The following is a 21,588-nucleotide window of genomic DNA, read 5'->3' as shown; positions in this document are numbered from 1 at the left end:
GTTATGAATGGTTAAATGAGAAAATATTAATGTGTATTTCAACTTCATGTTCTAGTTTTGTAGTGAAGCTTTACAGGCTATAAAAGTAACTGTATTTTTACCTGCTGTTGACAGCAGGAAATAAAAAGAGGGAAAATCACTTAAATTAAGAAAGCAAAGCTGATGCAATTAAGATTTTAAAACCAACATTTTGACTTTACTATAGTCTTAAGGACATGCACCAACGAGTCAGGGAAAGGTATGTCTGCTTCTAAGTTCTAAGAGAACTGCAGGTTAAGTCCCAGTTCAACCGAATACTTAAGGATTTGTTTATCTTCAAGCATGTCAAGGTCTGTAGAATACATGCCTTGTCTTAATGAGGGAAAAGTTTAAATTTTGCCCTCAAAGTTGCAGTTTTATTACAAAGTTAGTGAATAAAATACCTCTTTGCTATCTTTGAAAGTTAAACGTAAAATTGTGTATCAAAGATGCCAAGACTTTATTCCAGGGGTGAATGTAAGAGGATGTTGTGGAGTCTGGGAGGTTAGCATTTGAAAAACAGCAGCTACCAAATGCCATGATCATTTTCTGGATAGGAGAACACACCCACATACCTCATTAAGTAGCTTCAGTTTATTCATACAATCATAACAATAACTGAGGTTGAAGATGTTGCTTAAGAGTACTTTAACAGATGCCCTGATGCATCTACCTTTTTATGCTTGTTTTTACTGTCCTCGTTGCTCAAGCTATGAGCAAAGAATGATGGAGAGACAGTGTCAGAGATCACAGAATCATAGAATCATGGACTGCTGAGTTGGAAGGGACCCATCAGGATCACTTGAGTCCAACTTGAGTCCCTGTGCAGGGCTCCCAAAGAATCACATCATGTGCCTGAGAGCATCATCCAAACCCTTCTTGAACTCTGGCAGGCTTGGTGCTGTGACCACTTTCCTGGGGAGCTTGTTCCAGTGCTCAACCACCCTCTGGGTGAAAAACCTTTTCTTGTTACCTAACCTAAACCTCCCCTGATTCAGCTTCCTGCTGTTTCCCCGAGTCCTGTCATTGCTCACAGGCATGAAGAGATCAGTACCTGCCCCATCTCCTCCCCTAGTGAGGAAGCCGTACACTCCAGTGAGGTCACCCCTCAGCCTCCACTTCTCCAAGATGATAAATCCAAGTGACCTCAGCCACTCCTCATAAGTCATGCCTCCCAGATCCTTCACCATCCTCATGGCTCTCATTTGGATGCCAGTTCAGTGTATCTTAAGGACTCCAGGTTTTGATTGTTGGTTTTTTCTGAATGATATGGCCCTTTCAGACTTCCTGCATTGTACTGAAACAAAATTTAATTCTGGTCCCTCTCACAAAGTGCAGGTCACCACCATAGCCCCAGTGTTGGTCTAGGTGAGATGTCAGAGAGGGCAACTAAAGTACAAGTGGAGTCATCAGAGCTCAGTCTCTTTTATCCTACAAGGTCGTAAAACAACTTGTTACCACTGTACAAGATAAACACAAGGGTTTAATAAATTTTTCAGTCCGTTAAATAAAAATAACCCAACCTAGCCCCCAAAACCTTAGTCATCAGAACTGGCTACATTGTAGCTGTGTGAACTGTAGTGATCAGTAGGGAGCACTGTATTGTTCTCCCAGATCACAGTATATTCCTCCTTTTCCTAGACATTTTTGTAGCACCCACAGCATATCACTATAACCTTGTCTGATTTACAGTGTCTCTAGTAAGATAAGTAAGTCCTGGACTAGCTATTTTACTTTGTTTTTATTGGGGTGTATAGAATAGGTGGGTTTAAGCTGTGAATATCCTATCTAGTTTTTAATCACCAGGGGTGTGGTTCAGTCAGTGTTTGGAGGCAACATAAGGGGGAAATCCTGTCTCTGAATTACCATTCCTGCCCTCTTCCCTGTAGCAGTAGTAAAGTTTCTTGTCCCATGGTTAAAAATTAACCCTTCCACACCCCTGAGTATATGAATTTCACACCTAATTGTTCCCTGATCTGCTTTGCTTGTTGGTCACCCCAGTTCTTGTGTCCACACAGTATGTGAAAAAGCAGGAAAGAGGAGGGGGGAGGTACAGCTGTGTCTTCTAGTTAACAACACATACTTTGGTCCAGCTTTTAAAGTACTTACTGCTTTGAGTGTTCATGGTCATTCAGTAACAGGAGCTGAGTCTACAGCATCTCTAAGCTATGCTTCTGTAAAATGAGGGGAGGAAATATCTTTTTCAGTGGATGAAACCAGGTTACTTGGAGGCTATTATGGAAGGATTCAGTAAAGACACATAGCCTGGTCTTGGATAAGCAATGACTAGTTAAATTCAGACAACATGAAACTTGATGAAACAGTAACTTCTGCAAATTTGGATAGCCTGTATACTGGCAGTGTTGAGAATGAAATTCTGCTTCAAATCTGTAACAAGGTGGAGCTGAAGTTCAAAGTGTTATTCTAACATAATGTGAACTCCATTCCTCCTGCTGTCAGCAGTGCTGTACTGACTAACAGGTTAACTGTGACTTTCATCCTTTCCCCTCTCATAGGTGGAATCATCGCAAGAAGCAAATGCTGAAGTCATGAGAGAGATGACAAGAAAACTGTACAGTCAGTATGAGGAAAAAATGCGAGAAGAGGAGCAGAAACATAAAGCTGAGAAAGAAATCCTCCTCGTATGTACCACCAGTCTGTAAGAGTGGTGCTTAGCTTGGGAGCCCTTTCTCAATCACTTAATACTTCAGAGTTGATAGTGTTTCTTCATGCCTGTCTCAGTCACTAGTCATGCCACAGTCACTAAGCTTTCCAAGCTTTTGCAGTTGTAGGGCTGAGAACAGAATGTGTTCAAACTCAGTAAGAGTAATGATCAGATTTCAGATTTCAAAATCTGAAATTGAGTAAGTTGGGTTTTTTAACTTCTAATTCTTTAGAAAAAAGGAAAATATAATGTCCAATTTTAGTCGTAGCTTAAGAAGGGGAGGGAGAACAACTTCATTGATGCTACTGGAGCAAAAGTTTTACCTGGTTTCCCTCCACCCTCAAGTAAAACCGTTCTATGAGTAGTTTCTCATTGCATTTTTCTAATTGATAAAGCTAGATAATGTCTGAGATTGAAGGTAGATTTCCTCACTCTATTTATTTTATATTGTTTTGTATGTGAGGAAAGTAAAACACTGAACAAGCCAAACTTTGGTATAAAATGCTGTCTTCTGCAATAGCTTATTTTCCTTATGATGTTACTTCACAGCACCCTCAGAAGAGAAAACAAATATCTGAGAAATGGGTAAAAGTTTATCTCAGATTTTCATAATGGTACTTTACAAATACCTGTGCACTTCAAAGTGCCTCAAAGATTTTATTCTCTACAGTTCACATTTAGGGTCAGAATTATTCCAGACTTCTGGGCAGGTGTGAAAAGCTTTGAGTTCTGCTTCAAAGCTATTAGCCTGGTTCTGTGGTGTAAAAAAAAATAAATCAATAAAATCCTAATTTATATATTGTATGTTAATGTGGCCATGAATATTCTTATTTGAAGGAAGAAACGAATCGGCTTCTGAAGGCTATTGAAGAGGCGAATAAGAAGATGCAGATTACAGAAACAAGCATACAGGAAAAAGACCAGAGGATTGGTGAGCTGGACCGGCTGATTGAGCGCATGGAAGAGGTATGAGAGTTAGTTGAGTGCTGCCTTTGAAGGAAATACAGAAGCCCATGGAGGAAATTTGAACATTTTAAAATTTTTGTTGTGTGTCTGCTGCTCCATTCCCTTGTCAGTGACTATCAATACCATTGCTGTTTGCATCTTAGTTATTATATCCCTATAAGGAAATGGACTTGAACTATCTAGAGAGACACTGATTAAGTGGTTCTGTTATGTTTCTGCTGGTCTTTACTGTCAGGGCTGCCTAAAGTGTCAAAATGTACCTAATAAATAAGCTGGTATTTTTTTAAAGAAAGAGTTAAAAAAGACCATTCAGTCTTTATTCAGTGTGCAAGGTATCCTAAGCCTAATGAAGTAGTAATCATAAACGATTCAAAGTCACTTAGAAATGCTGTTGGTAGCTCCACTAAAATGTCCACTGTAAAATTTTTAAGAAAAGGGAAGGAAGAGTAATTTTTACTGCCTTTTATTAAAAACTTAGGTTCTTCCTTTCCTGCTAGCATTAAAAAATTATTAATTATTCCTCTCCCTGGCTAAGTATTCCCTACCACACTGTAATTGAGAGCACTTTTTTGACAGTTTACATTTAAAGCTCTGAAAGACAAAAATGCTTTGAGACTTTTATCTCTTGTGACACTGGCAGCACTACCCTAAAACTAATTGTAGCAGTTTTTGTATCACTTCTTTTTATTTCCTGCTTATCCTTCATCTTTTTTTATGGACTGTGCTCCAGGGCAAAGATCAGAGTAGTAGTCAGATTATTATTAAAGTATTGTTAAGCCTGAGAGTATCACAGGACACCTCCTGAATATGAATCTAATTTGTTGAAACTTTTTGGATATCTGAAAAAGCTTTCTATCTTTTGTCTCAACGAGTTATAGTGAAATTTCCTCTTCATTTTCTGGTATAATTCACCTACCTCAGAAATAATGTTATTGTTTAGTCCTTAGGCTGAATAGTGTCTGTCTATTGTCCAATATTTGCAAATCTATTAGGAGAACTAGTGATTACACTGAGAATCATTCAGTTTAAGATGCCCTTTTAGTCGCTCCATTAATTTAATCTGGGTTTCAGACTTGTAACTATTATGCAGTGAATAAAGGATTGCAATGTAGTTCTCAAGTACAGATTAGTTGATTGTTTTATTTGCTCTTATCTGGCTGATACTTCCAGAGTAAAACTGAATGCTTCTGTTAAATTCCCATTAAAGCGAGTAGCAGACTCCTCAGGTATTTTGTGTTGATTCAGTCCTCAAGTCCTCATAGATCTTCCTAAGTACTCTGCTAGTGGCCACCTAAAAATAAACAAGTATTTTAGAGAAGAAGACAGAGCAATACCTTTTATCTCAGCCTTGGAGTAAGAGATCTTTTTGGAGTGATGACATGGAAAATTTCACATAGCTGTAGTTAAAGATTGTGATGACTCATCTTCTTCTTAAAAAAAAATCAGTTTCAAGTACAACTGTACATCTTTGAATAGGTAATTGAGAACTCTGGTCTTGTTTCCATGCATAGCTGGGAATTTGATGTTATTATGCATTCTGTGCTCCTTGGCTGTAGGAAATGCAGGAATTTTGTTTAATCTGTTTCTATTCTAATTTCACAAATTATCTTTTGAATTGCACTGAAATATGCTTTGGGAAGCCTTTACATTTTGACAAATGAGAAACTGAAGGATAACATTTCTTGCTTAGGAACGTCACCAGCTGCAAAAACAACTTGAACTAAATGAAATGCAGATATCTGGAGCAAAATCTGAAAACAACTCTGACAGTGAAAGGTGAGATATATCTTGTTTGTGGAACTTCTAGCATTGCTAGGAAACTTCAGGGGCTCATGCTTTTGTTTTTTGAAGACACCTGAATTTTGCTTTTTCTACCTTTAACACTGCAGTTTGGTAGGGATTGTCCATCTGAATGTAAGTTTATTTACAAATAAAACATCAAGAGGATGAACTTTTGCAACAAAAGCCACTTTCATGCACCTTTCTTGAAGAGTTGTTCACAAACATGCAGAGTTAGGCATTTTAGATGGAACAAGTTGTGATGTATTTCTGTGTTGCATTTTTCTTACATGTACATTCCCAGATTTGTTACTGTATGATCCTGACTGTGAGTACTTTCATTATTTCCTTCTAGACTGCTCAATGCAGTTTTAAAAGAAAAGACCTTTCATATCCTGTATTAAACTGTAGAACATATGCTTTGAAAAGGTGAATTCTTGAAGAGAGGAAGAGTTTTGCCTGTAACTGTCAGAGATAAAAGAAGGAAGGTGGGGAATATGTTTGAGGGTTAAAGGGAAAGGTTTACAGATGTGGTGCAAATTAACAGATGCACTTGAACAAAATGAAGGTGTAGAAGAAATCTGTCTTCCACGTGTAGCATCCCAGTGCAGAAATAAGGTATGAAGTAATCTGGGGAAAGTAAAGGGGGGGGTGTTATTGGCACTGAGACCTCTGTGACTGGTTGTCTCAAAAGCATGAGGCTTAAAAGACAGATCTAGTGGTGTAGTGGCACCTGGATGTGCTGTTTCTGCCCACATGTGGCATGTGCATCCATTATGACTGACAGAGCATCATGACCAGGCAAAAGGATGCTTCAAGCAAAGCCAGAGGCAAAGTTTCAAGAGCAATCTATGCAGCACTGAAATAGGGTCACTGCCATTGGAGTAAAAATTGCATTTGCCACTCAAAGGTTTATATGACAGTACTTGAGTAGCTAGAGATTAATTGTAAGTAGAGACTGTGTAATTGTGCTTGATTACTACTTATATTTCCGTGGCACCCAGAAATTCAGTTTTACAGTCTTGGCATCCTGCTGTTCTGTAGGGAGCATAAGCATAAAAGGAGGTCCGTGCCAAGAGCATCTCACTGCCTAGTTGTATTGATTTGTCACCAACTTACCCAGTTCAGTGCAATGAGAGTTATTCAGAGCATCCTGTAAAAATAACAATTTCTGATTTATTTATTTATTTAAATTCTGAATATTTAAAAAATAAATTCTGAATTTTTCAGTGAGAGACTACATATATATTACAACTGTCCTCAAAATGTGAATTGCAGTTTTGTGAGACCTTAATATACAGGATTGAGAAACCTGCAGCAACACCTTGATTTTTTAAGTCCCTGTCAAAGTGCTGCAGTTACAGTTCTGTGGAGCACTTCACTAGGAGAGACCCTCTCTCTGGGAGCAGTGGTGTACAATTTCAGTCACTCACTGCAATCATGTCATACAGTTTGCCATCTGCTTCATTGCCTTAGAATGGTTTTTCTATTTGTAGCTTCAACAGTTTCTTCTGCTGTGCATGGAACAAGATGAAAAAAGCCTTTTTGTTTTTTATTCCCTTCCTCCCCTTCTCAGATTCTGTCCAGTCCTGAACCTAGGAGTACAGAAGTTTCTTTTTTAAGCAAATTATTGCTTTCTTTGAAGAATTTCAATAATTGTATATTTATATGAAAATTGAGGCTCCCATGGCCATATGCCAAAAACTTACTAAAAAGCTTCCCTCTTGTTTCTTTGCATATTCTAAAACTACTTTTCTGGCAAACTGTCAAACCAACTTGTGTCAGGAGTTCTGTGGATGTTCAATTTCTGTGTTAAACAGAATTAAGAAATCTGTTTTGCAGAATCTGTCTAAAGAGTCATACATACAAAAGTGAGACATCTGCAACAATTCCTACTGACTGTTGATAAGTTAATACAACTCCAGTTAGCATTCTGCTACTGCTGGCAGATATGCCAAGTCCTTGACTCAAGGCTTCCCTGTAGCAGGAGAGCTTTTAAAAGGATGCCAGCAGATGTACTTCCTGCCTTTTATTTAGTATATATTTCCAAAACATTTGCAGGTGGTAGTAAGTCAGGATACATGTGTCTTTCTGATGATAAAGATCGAGTTGTCAAAATGCCTTTCACTTCAAGGAAAACCAGACATCTTAAGGAAGTGAGCTTTGTCACATTGTTTAATTGTCAGCACTTCAGGCTCTGAGTAAGCACACCAGTATGCAAGACAAAGGTGAGTGAACTTGGGTGGAGACATCCACTTTGACTTACCATTAAAATGTACTTTAGACAAATTAACATCTCTCAGTGGAATCTGCCTTACCTACTCCTTGAGTAGTGTTCCTGATATATGGAGGGATTGTGGGGGTTGTTCTCATTTTGCTTATACTGCACAGCTCCCCACTGTGATGCTGAATTCTACCTTGTTCTGCACAGGTCACAGCACCTGGAGGAGGTGGCAGCCAGCCTAAGAGAGCGAATCAAACATCTAGATGACATGGTCCACTGCCAACAGAAGAAAGTCAAGCACATGGTCGAGGAGGTGAGATCTAGCAAAATAGTTCTTGGTCTTTTGGGAACACTGATTCTTTTAGTACATAATCCAAAGAAGTCTTTGTTCTGTGTGCAGTTCCCTCACGCTGCCTTAGTTATAAACACAGTGGAGGGTGAGTTAGGCAACTGGAGCTAGTGAAGCAAAAAGACTAGGAAAAAAGCAGTTTAATCCAGTGGCTGTAGTTTATATATTGGAATCTTTAGGCAGACATTAATTCTGGAGCCACTCATGGTACTCCAGCAAATAGAACATAGAACTTCCAACTTAATTTGAAGTACACAGAAGGTAACTGAAGAAACAATGCAGACTGGTCTTTGAGGCTCTCCTTCCTCTTTCCTGTACAGAAGTGGAAGGCAGAACCTTCACAGAGGTATTGGGGGGCAAACACAGTTTTTCACCATCCATCTTTTTTTTTTTTGCCCTAATCTTGGGATACCATCTTAGCTGATACAATTTCCTGTAAAATTATAAGTGGCTTTCTGATGGAAAGTTGCAGGTTACCTGTGTGCCAAGAAGCCATTTAGCAGTCAGAAGGTTGTGTTTGCAGACGTTTCTCTTTCTCCAAGTGCATGAAAGAATGACAGGGGAAATAAGTGACTTAAGTTTATATTGGAGCTTTACACAGCAGATTGACAGCACTATTACACTGAACCTGGCCATTGCACAGAGGATAGGCATTCATGAAATATCTTTTAGTTGTATTTGGACATCACACATTCACAAAATCTAACATTTGCAAAACATTCTAATCTAAGGCATTCTTTATGCATTTACAATGTGCTACTACAGGATTTCTGATCAGACATGGAGATTTTCCATTTTTATCAAGGTGGTATTTTTATAAATGTATAAAACCTATATTTTTATGTATATATTTACCTATTTCTGTTTTGTTTTATAAGACTCTGATGTAGTCCTGCTGTATGATCAGATGTGTGATACTAAGTGCCTTTTACACAGAGGGATGCAGAAGTATCTCTTTGCATTAAAGTTCTGTTATATCATCAGTATAGAAGACTGGTATAAAGTCTTGACGTTTTGTTCAGCTTGCCATCTGCACTATTCTCAAGCATCATAGCAGGTGCTCTAGAACTGAGCTAAGTGTCTTAATGCCATTGTGTTCTATTAAGGAAAACTTCTCCAATTTAGTACTCCAGTCCATCTAACTAATGGATTATGGGAACAATTATTTAATCTGCTTTGTATCTCTGTAAGCCAACCATCATCTCCTGTTCTAACAAAAAGTTCTAAAGGACTTGTCATTTTGTCATGTATGTGGCAACTCAGATGATTCTAGTAATACATATGAGGATGGTGGCCTAAACTTGCCTCTTTATTATTAAATCAATTTTAAACTTCTCCACGTAATGACCTCTAGTGGGCTTCATTGGGATAACAAATACTTTCAGTTCCATGGAGTGTTTGGGCAAAAATGTGTACAGTACAGGCCCCTGATCATTGTTTCATAATGAGTGAGTTTAGTTTGCTGATTCCTTGCAATGTATCTCTGCTGGTGCCTTCATATACACAGAAAGCCCTTCTAGATCTTTTGGTTATCCTATTTAACCAGTAGAATGTTAGGTGACCGAATCAGTACTTAGCTGTCAAATATGTCTACTTTAATTGATGTCTACCTGCTTTTTCAAAATCAGTTATATCTCTGTAAAAATCCTTGACTGACATGTAGCCACAGGGGATATGTTTTTTTTTTCTCTCTCCTTTAGTCCTTCTGTGTTTTAGTTTTTCTTTTAATTGCATTTCCTTGAGAACTGCATGAACACGTGTAGCTGCATCTTTCTATTCACTAGCAAGCTAACAAAAGGCTCCTGTGACATGGTTTGATCAGGACAGATGGTACCAAATACATTAGGCACTTAATGATTTTTAATTTTGTGCTATCTGTGGTTTGTGTTTGTACTGTGTTTGAGGAAATACCTACAATATAGTTGGCATGCAGTCTTTTAAACTGGGCTCTTTTATTAAAGGCCTAAAAATAGCAGCTTTAGTAGAACAGAGAAAAGTAGCCATCCACCACGGGGAAGATAAAAAGGATTGCAGCTGTTTATGCCCTGAGCTATCCACGCATTATTTTGTGCTCTTCTCTACACAAATATTAGAAGAGTATTTTTAGGCTCATATTAAGTAAAACTTACTACCTATGCCATAGAAGCTGAGAAATTGACAACAAAACTACTTCTTAAAAGGTAGGCTGTTGAAAAGGAATGCTGTCTGAGAGACTCTTCTGGAGTTAAGTGGAAATAAGTGAACAGAAACATGAAACATACTTTCTAAAGTAAGCAAGAAAGATGAAATTGCACTGCTATTAAAAGTCCCAGAAAATGTGTTAATCAGGGTGTATTTGAACACGTCCTCTCTACGTTGAATTTAACTGAATGCAGAATGTAATGGCTAGAGGAACATCCAGAGAAGTCTCATCAAAACCTGCCATGTTACTCATTATTGCAATACTTTCATGACTGGTATTTGTAAACTAACATTCTATCTTTATGTATATAAGGGTATTGTCATGATCAATAACTTGCATTTAAATAACATACCTAAGAAAGAAAGAATGATCAAAGCATCTAGAAAGCCTGCTTTCTGAACACTTAGCTTCTCTCTTGCATGAGAATAGACTGAGAACAGGCAAACCTGGGAAACTCAGAAGAGAAATGGATAATGGTCAAATGGTCAAAACTGTCTGCAGTGCTTTTGTTAGAAGTTGCTACTGGGTGAACTAGTTGAGAATGATGGCTAAGCCTGTACTTGCTTGACTACAGGATGAGCTTTATTTAGTAATAATCTTGGTGTATTCAGACACAGATCTGAACTATAAATGAGGGGCTTATTCTTTCAGTGTAAACCACAAGGGGTTTATGCTGTTATCATCTCAAATTTAGACACAGTGCAGCTACAGAAATTAGCATCATTTCAAAGGGGTGCTGAGCAAACAGGAAATGCTGCTTCAAATGCATACAGAGAACTGTTGAAATTGAACAAGTACGGAGATGAGCCTGCTGGCTAAAAAATCACAAAATAGATTGCTCTTCAGGCCTTCTTAGGCAAAGATGATGGATCATTTGCAAGTAACAGATGCAGGGCATTCCCTAAGAGAACAGCAAGCAGTCAGGAGGAAATGAGAGAAGCAATAAAGTGGAGTTTTGTGATGCATGAGGCACTTCTAACCCCTGTGGTCAGTCCTAATCTAGACATGCATGAAATGGGATACTGGCAGAGAAGCACCAAATGTAGGAGGCCATGGAAGAAAAGAGTATTAAAGCTTTCCTTTTCACAGGACCCACCTTGTTGGATGCTGAATGCAGTAGATATATGACCTGTGGAATTGAGCCCAGCAGAGGACAATCACAGTTCAGTGTGCTTTTACTTGTTAGGAAAGAAATAATTTGCTTCTAACTTTTTTTATCTGAAGATAAAACCTTCAATCTCAGGCATTAATAGAACTTTTTTCAACTTGACCTAGTCAGACCAGTTTTTAGCTTTGTAGGGATTCTCTGCTGAGAGAGCAAAGATTTCAGCCCATTAGGGCACCAGCTGGACAGAAAGTTATCCTGCATAGCCTCATGTTCTTGTTAGAGAGACTGCAGATGATTTATGGCTGACAGTTTTATCCCTGTGTTGAACTTGTTTGTTAAATAAATCTGCTTGTTCCTAGCTTAGTATAGCATGAAGTGCTGGCAGTTGAAAGTGCAGGACCTGCATTTGGCAGGTGTGCAGAAACCCAGTCCTTTTCTTCTACTGTTTTTACATAGCAGGCTTTCAAAAAAGGAGTGAGAAGAGACAGATGGCCAGAGTGGGCCACCCAGAGCTCATTGATAAAATCCATTAAGATTAATAATCATAAGCTGGATTGCTTTTTAATATATTTTTTTTAGTTCTTGCCTTTGTAGATATCTTAAAGTATGGTTGAGCATAGAGAGGCTTTCAAAGACAATCCAGGAAAAAGACAGATGAAGAATTTGCAGGGACACTCAATGTGAAAGGTGGAAGCATGCAAACTTCAGGCTTTTCCACTAGAGAGTTCCCAATGCAGAGACGGAACTGGGCAGGCAGGTGCTGTGGGAGGGCATGGGAAGCTCCTGCCACATTGCTTCTTTCAGGGTTGAAATTGCCATTGATTTGTGAGAGGGATACAAGCTTGTCTTTTTAAGTTATCTACTTGATATATGTTAAATGAGTTTATCCTGTCTGTGCCAGTGTAGGAGATAAGAGAGAGTTTAGTGTAGGGTAAAGCTTAGAGTCTTCAAAGGAATACAAACCTTTGATTTTATAACAGCAATAAAAGTATTTTCTGACTTGATCTCAGTTTCAAACCTGGAGAGGTTTAAGAGAGCTTTATTTCTGGGATTTGTGCAATTGACATTGAAATGGATTGCAGTTTCATGGCCTAGTAAGCTTATTTTATATGTAATATTGTTTCATTGTTTAGAAGCAGGAGAAGGAAGGAAATAAGCATTTACATTTTGTAGCCAAGGCAAGTGGGTTGATGCAAGTTCAGGGAGCTGTTCTGAAGGGGACTGAGAAGAGAAAAAGATACTTGATTCCATGCCAAGAAATTATCTACAGAACTCACTTTTCACATGAAATTCCCCTAACTACTGAATTGAACTGTCTCTAGGTCATGGCCCATGAGCTGTTCTCCAGCTTTAGTCTCAGATTCGTTGGATAATAAATGGTGACCAAACCCCAGGGAGAAGCTGTGTCCTGTTCTGTTGTGGACGATACTTGCATGAAAGGACAAAGTGCTAATAAGCAAATGATATCCCAAATACAGAAGATACTTTGTATTGCACAAATGGGGAATAAAGAAGAGATTTTCCAACCAAAGACTTAATAACCAGCTGAAAACTTCTGTATCAAGATACTTCAACTCCAGATATATTGCAAAATATCCCAGTTTTAATATAGAAGTACAGTTTCAATTTTAGATCAAGTAAAAGAAGCCACACAGAAGCACAGAGGATGAGAAGATGGAATTACCAGCCATGGATAGATGGCAAATTTTTATTAACCCAAATCTGCATTGCACAGTACCTACAGCAAAACTAAAACAACAACGAAAAAACCCACACAAACAACAAATGTAGAAAGACAAACCCACCTTGTGAGCTTGGAGGAAGAAGATAAATGGCAGAACATAAATCACTCACCCCCTAGGGCAAGTGTTTGGCGTGCCTCAGTGGACTTGAGCAATGCAGTACATTGCTTATCTATTGGCAGAAGTAGAATCACCACTGTCTTTGGTGAGAGTGTTTGTACACGCACAGCATCAGCTCTTACAGCTGGAAATTGCCTGGCTAAGTTATTAATTAGAAGCTTGAGCATTACCAAGGTAGTTCTTAATAAGGTGGGTTGAACTGTTAGACACTGTGCCAATGTTTATAACTCATTAGGACATCTAGATGACAGATAATGCTTGAGTGATAGATGTACATCAAAGACTGGTGTAATGTGTTCATACAGCTTGTTAGGTTAGGAAGGTCTCTAAGTAGGTGCATTAACTTAAATCAATCACTTGTTACCTTTGCTTTAACTACAACTTAAGTTTTCAAATACAAAAAGTATTTAGGGGTCACTCCAGTGATTTAAGGAGAATTAAAAGGTGAAGATACTAATTCCTCCTTACTGTATTATGTTCCTAAGAAAATTTCAACACTCTTGTCTGGCCTCGGATAAATACCACTTAAGGTCCAGTGAAATATTGGACTGACTAAAATGTTGTTCTTTTTGCATGGCAGTTACCTCTGAGAATTCAGTGTGATGTTGCAATGTCTTGTCTGTCTTGTTTTGCATCATACAGAATGTGTTTGTCCTGTGTTTTGTCATACTTATGACAAGTTTGTTCATGTCTGTATCAGTGTTACAGATGCCTAATCCATTAATGATGGATTAATAAGGAAAACATAAAATACTTGAATAATACATAATACTTAAATATATAAATACTCTTATGTTCTGAGAAATATTTTAAACTAATGGATGATGGTATAAAGTGGTAAATGTTGACTGAGTTTTTACCTAACAGCTGGATCTGTTCCAATCTAATAGATCACTGTATATTTCAATCCTCCAGAACTGTGTCTTGAGTACACAGAATAAAATAAAGTTTGCTATTTCAGACTTCCTTTATAAAAGCTGCACAGTTGGACACAACTTTAATTCTCTCTTAAGATGCTTCTTCCTTCTGCTTTCATTGCTTTGCAATTCTGATTACTTCCCTTTTCGTATCACTACTACCATCCTTTTAGGTCTCGTGATTCTTCTCTTGACTGCTCTTAGGTGTAACATCCATGAGATCAGTTTAATGCTGCTGACCCATGCATCTAGCTTTCTATCTTACTGAAGCAAACTTTAGTTGCTTGGTGGAGCAAGAGAAATGGCTGGTTCAAATCACTAAAAATTGCAGTGGGTATGTGGAATATGAACTGCACACCCAACAAGATCTGCAGGGAACTTCATGGATGCTGCCAGGATGATGCCCTTCCTGAACCCAACAGCCAGATGCTGGAGACTGAAGCAGGGTGACCAAAGGGTGAGCTCATGTGCCCCTCTCTGCCTTGGCCTGTCCCAAGGGCAGAGCTCCTGAGCAATGTGAGCACTGAGTGATGGAGCCAGGGGGTTCATCTCTCTGAGCTGTTCCAGGACTTTGGGGAATGTGCTCTGCTCCCTGCCCGTGGGGTGGCCTAAGAGCACATAATGTCCCTCAGTTGCTGGCAGACCAGATAAGTTACAGTACTGTAGCTTTGGCCTTGTAGCTCTTTCCTTCCCGCTTTTGAATAGTCTTGATATCTCCCAACAGGAGAAGGGAAAGCAGGAGCAATGAATACAGTGGGTTGGGGGAGGTAAGACAGAGCGAGTGGGGTGGGGGAGGTAAGACAGAATGAAGCAAAAGGAAAGAAGCTGATGGTGTGGCCCAGAATTCCTTAAATCACATGTTTAGTATAGGAGAACTGTTTTGAAATGAATGAGTGGGTCATTAATGTGAAATGATATTACTAAGTAGGTTGCCATTTTTTGTTTGCTTCGTGTGGACATGAAACGTGTAGAAACACTAGTAGAAACCTGGAGGGCAAAGAACAGCCAGTTGGTCTAACAATGCAAGTCAGGTCAAGAGTAAGTGCAAGAAACTGTCTGGGCACTTCTAGAGAAGGCTGGAAGAGAAGAGGCTGAAGGATGTACCAGAATAGTGCTTGTAGAAAATGATGGAGAAATCTGAGAGGGTAGTTGTGCAAAAGCCAGGTTTGGGAGTGAGCTGCTGAGTTGGCAGTGAGCTGAAATGCTAAAGTGTGCAGACCCAGCAAGGATGAGGTGGATTATAGGCCCTGGGAATTGCTGAAAGAAAATGTAGGAACATCTTGGTGATAATTTTGTCCTGGAGTCAGTCCAGAAGTGACTCAGATCCAAGAGTCAGTACATGGAAATTGAGAATCCTTGGCTTGCACTGATTTGTGTCTGACCCCAGATTATTCTGGCTGCCACTTGGGCCCTCAGTTCAATGTTGTGTTTGACCTATCTTGCTTCTTCTCTCCTCCTTATTATTCAACCAAAAGTCAAAATCTATTGCTCTCTCCTGCTAGTCGTACTCTTGCTTTATCCAACTTCTTGAAACAAAGACTCTCTGCTTGGGTTTGTGCAATACAGGTTTATGGTGCTGTAAGTGTTACTATGTTATTTTAGTTTGCCATAATATTTTCATGGAAAAATCAAAATTACATTAAGTAAAAAGGCGTGAACTTTATTTTTTATTTACTTGCTTTTACACAATATCAACATTATGATTCAGTGTTCTTGTTACAGTCCTCTCTCAAAGAAAACCATCACTTCTACTTTATGCACATGTATTAAGGTTTCATTTTATTTAATATAGTAATACATAAATATAACCCCCAAAAGTTATTCCTGTCTTTCCTGTCACATATCCCCTCAAGGATTAATCAAACCAGGCTTGCTCACTCCTGGTGCTAATGACATAAGATGATGTGTACTCAGGTCCTTATTGAGTAAATAAACTTTTTTTTGTAGTAAACTGTCCTGGTGGGATGTGTCATCTGTGTCAGGCCTGTGGGTAGGTTTAAAGGTGTGTCATAGCTTTGGGGGAAGCTGTTATAGCCCTTGGACTGTAGTAGCAGAGGTCTCTTTGTATTCTGTTAGTTTTTAAGGTGCCCATGCTAATTTTTGCCTTCAGACTATTCTAGTTAAAAATAGCTCAAAAACATCCTTATAGAATTTGTGTCTCTGTATCCAATGTGAAGGATTTGTTTGAACAAATACTTATTATTACTTTTTTCCCTAAAATGGTATCAATGAAACCCACAGCCAATCAGTACCTTGACAAAGTAAAACTACCTCACTTAATGTGAAGCTCTATAGAAAATACCTGTTTTTATTATGCATATAGGCATTTTTCTTGTTTTCATGTGATGGAAAGCTACGGGCATATATTTGGTTTTTTTTATAATTGGCATATTGCCCAAAGTGTGAAGGAATGTGCAAGATACTTTATATCTTCTTTCCTTACTTAACATAGCCTTAAGGGGTCCACTTTTTATATAGAGAGAGTAATATACTTTACTAAAAGCAGTGCATGGCATTCCATTTGTAACATGGACCATCCATTTACAAGCTTGGTTTACTTCTGATTTGCTTCAGGCTTAAGATCAAAGACTTTCTATCTTTAATTTACTGTAATGAACTGTGGAAACATTTGATGTTCCAGCACCTCAGTTAAGAGACACATTTCCATGGACTTAATAGGGGAAAAATAGGGGCTTTGACTGTCATGTCATCCTGCCTTAATTGGGTTTTTTAAGAAAAGGGGCTTTATATTTAATTGGAAAAATTACTGACCTGATGTCATTTAACACTGAGAGCAAAAACAGTTTCCACTGAATCAGCTTTAATTGATGTTGCTGTAGGACAAGAATTGCATGAGCACAGAACACAATGGGAAGTCCATCTTTCCCCAGTTCCTACCTGCATGCAAACATGACGCAGAATCCCTTTTCTCCCTCAAATCATTCTCCTTAGAAATATTTTTAACACTGCTTTCTGCACCTGAATTAGACTGTAACTACACATATAAGAACCACCTTGTCTTCTGTGCTTGTAAAGTGGTGAGTGTCTACAGCTGTCTATGAGTAATGAATGACCTGATCTGCCTCCTGGCGAAGGAGTAACAATTAAAGTTGTTGCTTAGCTGTTGTTTTATTAGCTGCTATTTTAGTAGGTGTAGTCAGCAGGGGCTGAGAGAGTATAAGTGACTTTTCCTTTGGTCTGAGGAGAAAATTCAGTTTGTTTGCATGAGATGCTGTTATCACCTAACTCTGGTTAACCAGGAGCTCTGTGCCAGTCAACAACTGTTGCTGGTTAACCAGGAGCTCTGTGCCAGTCAACAATTGGTTGTTACCAATTCATATTGGTAACAATATGAATCTCACTCTGCAAATCTTGCTTTAAGCAGAAGGTTCAGAAGAATTAAAAGGAAATCTCGTTGTGGCTTTAGGAGCTTTAGAAGCCACACAATGACAACAGCTTTGAGCCAGCAAACTGGTATGAAATCTGGGTCATACCCATTTTCTCTGGTCATACCTGCTTATGCTGGGAGCAGGGAAAGATTTAATGCAAATGTTCCCATTGTATGGCTATATGACCAGCAGAAATCCCAGAATATAAAGAACAGTATTAACATGGAATCCTTCTGGTGCAGCTAACTTTATTTTCATTAACATTTGTAAATAACTTCTTTCCATTCCCTAGCTGCAAAATGAAAATGCAGGGTTTTTTAATGAGTCTGGTATGGTGGGTTCTAACTGAACAAATAAGACCTTCAAGAAGCTAGGAAATGTGTAAGATATTTTTGGGTGCAGTTAAAACTGACTAGAGCAAAAGCCTCTGAATCAAAGATGGAGTTTTCCCTAGTTAGTTTTGTTACGTGACAATGTTTGAGTTTCTGTTCTCTTTCCAGAAAAATACAAATTCTTAAATTCATGTTCATATATGTGTATCATCTTTATATAAATGATCCTAATTGTGTGGAATGATGGCTAAACCATGGATTAAAACAGTATGAATATGTATAGGTGTTCAATTGTTGCTGAACAATAAAATTAAACGTTTTCTTCCTGTGGTATCTGGGTCTTTTTCCTCCTTCTCCCATCTTCATTAGACTAAATATCTTTGTTTTATTTTTCTTCATAGATTGAAATGCTAAGAAAGAAAGTAAAAGAAAAGGAATTATTTATAATACAGCTTTTAGAAAAAATATCTTTCTTAGAATGTGAGGTAAGGTGTTACCTTTTAAGTTTATATTATCGTAATTATTTTATGAAACCAAATAAAATTTGAATCAATGTCACCTCATGTTATCTGGATGCATACTTAGTATAAGTATTTGCTGTTCTTCAGTATGGAAATGAAACTTATGATACCAGTCACATGAGGAATATATGTAATACAAAGTCTCAATGCTCATGCAAAGCTTTTTAACAGACAATTGTATAACCGTCTTATAATTGCTTAAAGTAGAAGCTTCTGAATAAAACTGTTGGTTTAATTTGTGTTTTTTCTTGTTGTTTTTTTTCCCAGAAGCAAAGATTCCCTTATTTTCTCATTAGATATTTTTACATTATTTCTTGAGAGGAGAAGCCAATGTCCAATTGTATTTCTTTTTCTAACTAACATAATTTAAATAAAGTAAACTTGTGAGGATAATTACTGTTTTCCAGAATAAAGAATTACAAGATAAATTGGACTTCTTAATGGAAAACCAACCAAAGACCAATATAGAAACCAGAGATGCTGGTGTAGAATGTGATCTTCCATACAGGTATTTACTACTTCTGCTTGTTCATAGGAAGGTGCTTCATGATGTCCCTTATTGGTGCTGCATTAGTAAACTATTGTGCTAATTAACTGTTCAAATGGGTTGTGGAGATTTGCAAGTTTCAAAGAGCACATCTACTAGGTGTAGTGTACTTCAATGCCTTAGGGAGTAGGATTTAAGAAAAAAAAAAAAAGCAAACATACTGCAAACCCCTGGGGAGTACCTGTTTCCAGTAATGTCATTTAAGCAGGTCATAACGCTAGAAGTCAGGAGATCTGACTTTGTGAAATACGGGAAATGTTGATGAAATGTGTCTGCTGGTGGCACAGCAGAGGACAAGGGACAGCTCTGCCCTGAGGCTGGGCAGGGCTGGCTGTGCTGCTTCATGCAGCACCGTGTTAAAGGGCAGGCAAAACCACCGTGCCATGTTAGGGCTGCAGGGATTTCTGGAGATAAACGTAGCCCTAGGTGGAAGATTGCCAAGTAAAGAGCACAGTAACTTTACCACTTCTGCACTGGAAGGGCTGTCTCTGATCTGTGTTGGCCAGTGGCTCCATAACCTGGCTTTGTAAAGATGATGCAGGTATCATGCCTCCCCTTCTCCTCCTCTTCCTCTGCCTTGAATGCTGCAATAGACTCACACTGAGCCCTGGCAGCAAGGCTATGGGCTTGAATCTCCCCCCACCCCAAGTCACCACAGGGAGGGGCAAAACTAGTAAGGTAAGGAGGATCACTGCATATTACTTCCTCTAGCAACAAGTAAACTTGTTCATCTTGACTGCCCTGCAAATTGAATCATTTTGGTTGAGGAATGTGAATTAGTATGTGAAATCAGCAAGCTGCCATGCAAACTGCAACTTCCTTCCCAATTTAAAAATACACTAATTCCATTGTTCAGCCTAGAGCATATCTTAATGTCATGAGTTTTGAAACCTCAAAACCAGTGTTCTTCCCTCAGGCTGCCAGCAGAAAGCTATCTTCATTGTCCTTTCTGGGGCCTCTCTCTATGTTACCACAGCCTCTACTTATCTGATATTTTTCCTATCATTGAGATTTATCTCTATGCAGAAATTTACCTCGATGCAGTTTAGATTTTATGGAGTTACTTTTCACAATTAATTGTGTTCTTAAATTGTCTTTATTGTTGCATATGGCTGGACATTCCAGTATTAACTGGATGTAAACTGCATGCATATTACCTGCATGTAAACTTCTAAAGTTCTGCCATGTTTTTATCAAATATTCTTTACAGCATAATAGAAAAGAAATATGGAAGATATTGAAGACAGTTAATAGTTTATCAATAATAATATCAATATCAATAACAAGGCACAAGTTCATTGCTGTGGCATTTCCAGCCCAGCTGTCTGATACTCTGACATTAACTCTGTGAGCTTCTTGTCTCCTTAACAGCCCAAGTACTGAGAACAGAAGGTCTCCTGAAAGCACAAGGCCGGTGAGGACATACACCCCATTCATGAGAGTGTTGGAATTTAGCACAAAGAACAGTACATCCTGAGCATTCAAGTCAACATGCTTTCTAAATATGAGCAAACATCTTGCACCTTTGCAGCTTGATTAGATACATTTGTATGAAGTCATAGAGAAGAACAGCAGCACCGTGTCTTGCTAAATTTATGCTGAAAGCAGCTTTTTAGTAACTTCGTATCTGAAGTTGCTACTGACATGAACTGAGTGGGATACAGAAGAAGCAGGGTGAGTGAAACAGCAGTCAATATTGCTTCTTTAGAAGCTGTGTAGTGCAATGTGTTATTTCAGATGCCTGTAAAGAAGGAGTTTTATAGCTGTACAGTTGTATTATTTTTTTCTTCAATTGTGTTGTAATTCTGTTTGTACAATGAAGCTCTAATATATTTTATTTTCAACTCTACTAGAAGCAGTATCAGAAACGATGCTGGCAGAGGGCATTAGTCTGAAAGTTCCCCTTAGTCTGTGTGCAGGGTGCAAGGGCTCTTCGCACCCATCAGAGAGACCTGGGATGGCTGAGGGTTCTATTCACCTGGAAAAAGTTACCTCGTAACCAGCTTGCTGGGAGGGAGAGAGGCAACTGTGCTGTTTCAAACTGTTCCCTCAACACATGCAGATGATGTCATGTCTGTTGCTCAAAACAGTAACTGACAGAGCAGATTATCATGGATTTTGCTTTGTTGGAATGAGGCACTGCTTTGTGTTTTCCCAGTCATGGGACAGAGAGACTATTGGTGATAAATTAAAAAGTAATTGTGCAGTAAAATCCCAGTCACTTTTCAAAATTTACTTTTCCATCAGAGGAAGGAATTTTCATTAAACAGAATTTTGCCAAGAGCAACCTGCAGCAGTCCCTACAATTCCTACAGCAACAGCAATCCTAAAAAAGGATTTTGATTTTGAGTACTCCGTTTTTTCCAAAGCACTTAAAATCTTATCCCTGACTTCAACATACCAGTAGGAATGACTGCATCTAGCACTGAACTTATTTAAATATATATATGGTATTTTTTTACATCTTGTTTTGATCTCCCAGTCTTAGTGAACTAACATGATTTACGAATATTTTCTTGTAGTTCTACTAACATGAATGAAGGGCATTTTTTTAAAATCACAGTAACTGCTAAAGAAAACAACTTATATTTTGTATGATTAATACTCTTCTTGCATTGAATGTCAGTCCCAGGAGGTACTCACCTTGCCACAGGGCTTCACAAAGTGATTGCAAGTCTAATACAAGTTCTTAAATTCAGTACTGTCTGTTCAAATGAAGTATACTCAGT

At 38.4% G+C, this 21,588-nt stretch overlaps 1 protein-coding gene across 1 annotated transcript in view; it reads left to right on the top strand.

The window, feature by feature from the left end:
• LOC104386002 (myocardial zonula adherens protein-like) overlaps positions 1 to 21,588 on the top strand; it is a 47,898-nt gene that overhangs the window by 17,203 nt on the left and 9,107 nt on the right. Inside the window, exons 7-12 of the mRNA XM_009994535.1 lie at positions 2,535 to 2,660; positions 3,521 to 3,649; positions 5,340 to 5,425; positions 7,860 to 7,965; positions 18,193 to 18,276; positions 18,720 to 18,820. Of these exons, the coding sequence (XP_009992837.1) occupies positions 2,535 to 2,660; positions 3,521 to 3,649; positions 5,340 to 5,425; positions 7,860 to 7,965; positions 18,193 to 18,276; positions 18,720 to 18,820 (632 nt within the window). The remainder of the gene's footprint in view (positions 1 to 2,534; positions 2,661 to 3,520; positions 3,650 to 5,339; positions 5,426 to 7,859; positions 7,966 to 18,192; positions 18,277 to 18,719; positions 18,821 to 21,588) is intronic.

This window comes from Chaetura pelagica, unplaced genomic scaffold, assembly GCF_000747805.2.
Source record: "Chaetura pelagica isolate M959 unplaced genomic scaffold, ChaPel_1.0 scaffold222, whole genome shotgun sequence".
In the NCBI taxonomy this organism is placed as follows: domain Eukaryota; kingdom Metazoa; phylum Chordata; class Aves; order Apodiformes; family Apodidae; genus Chaetura; species Chaetura pelagica.
This window is presented reverse-complemented; position numbering and strand designations above follow the sequence as displayed.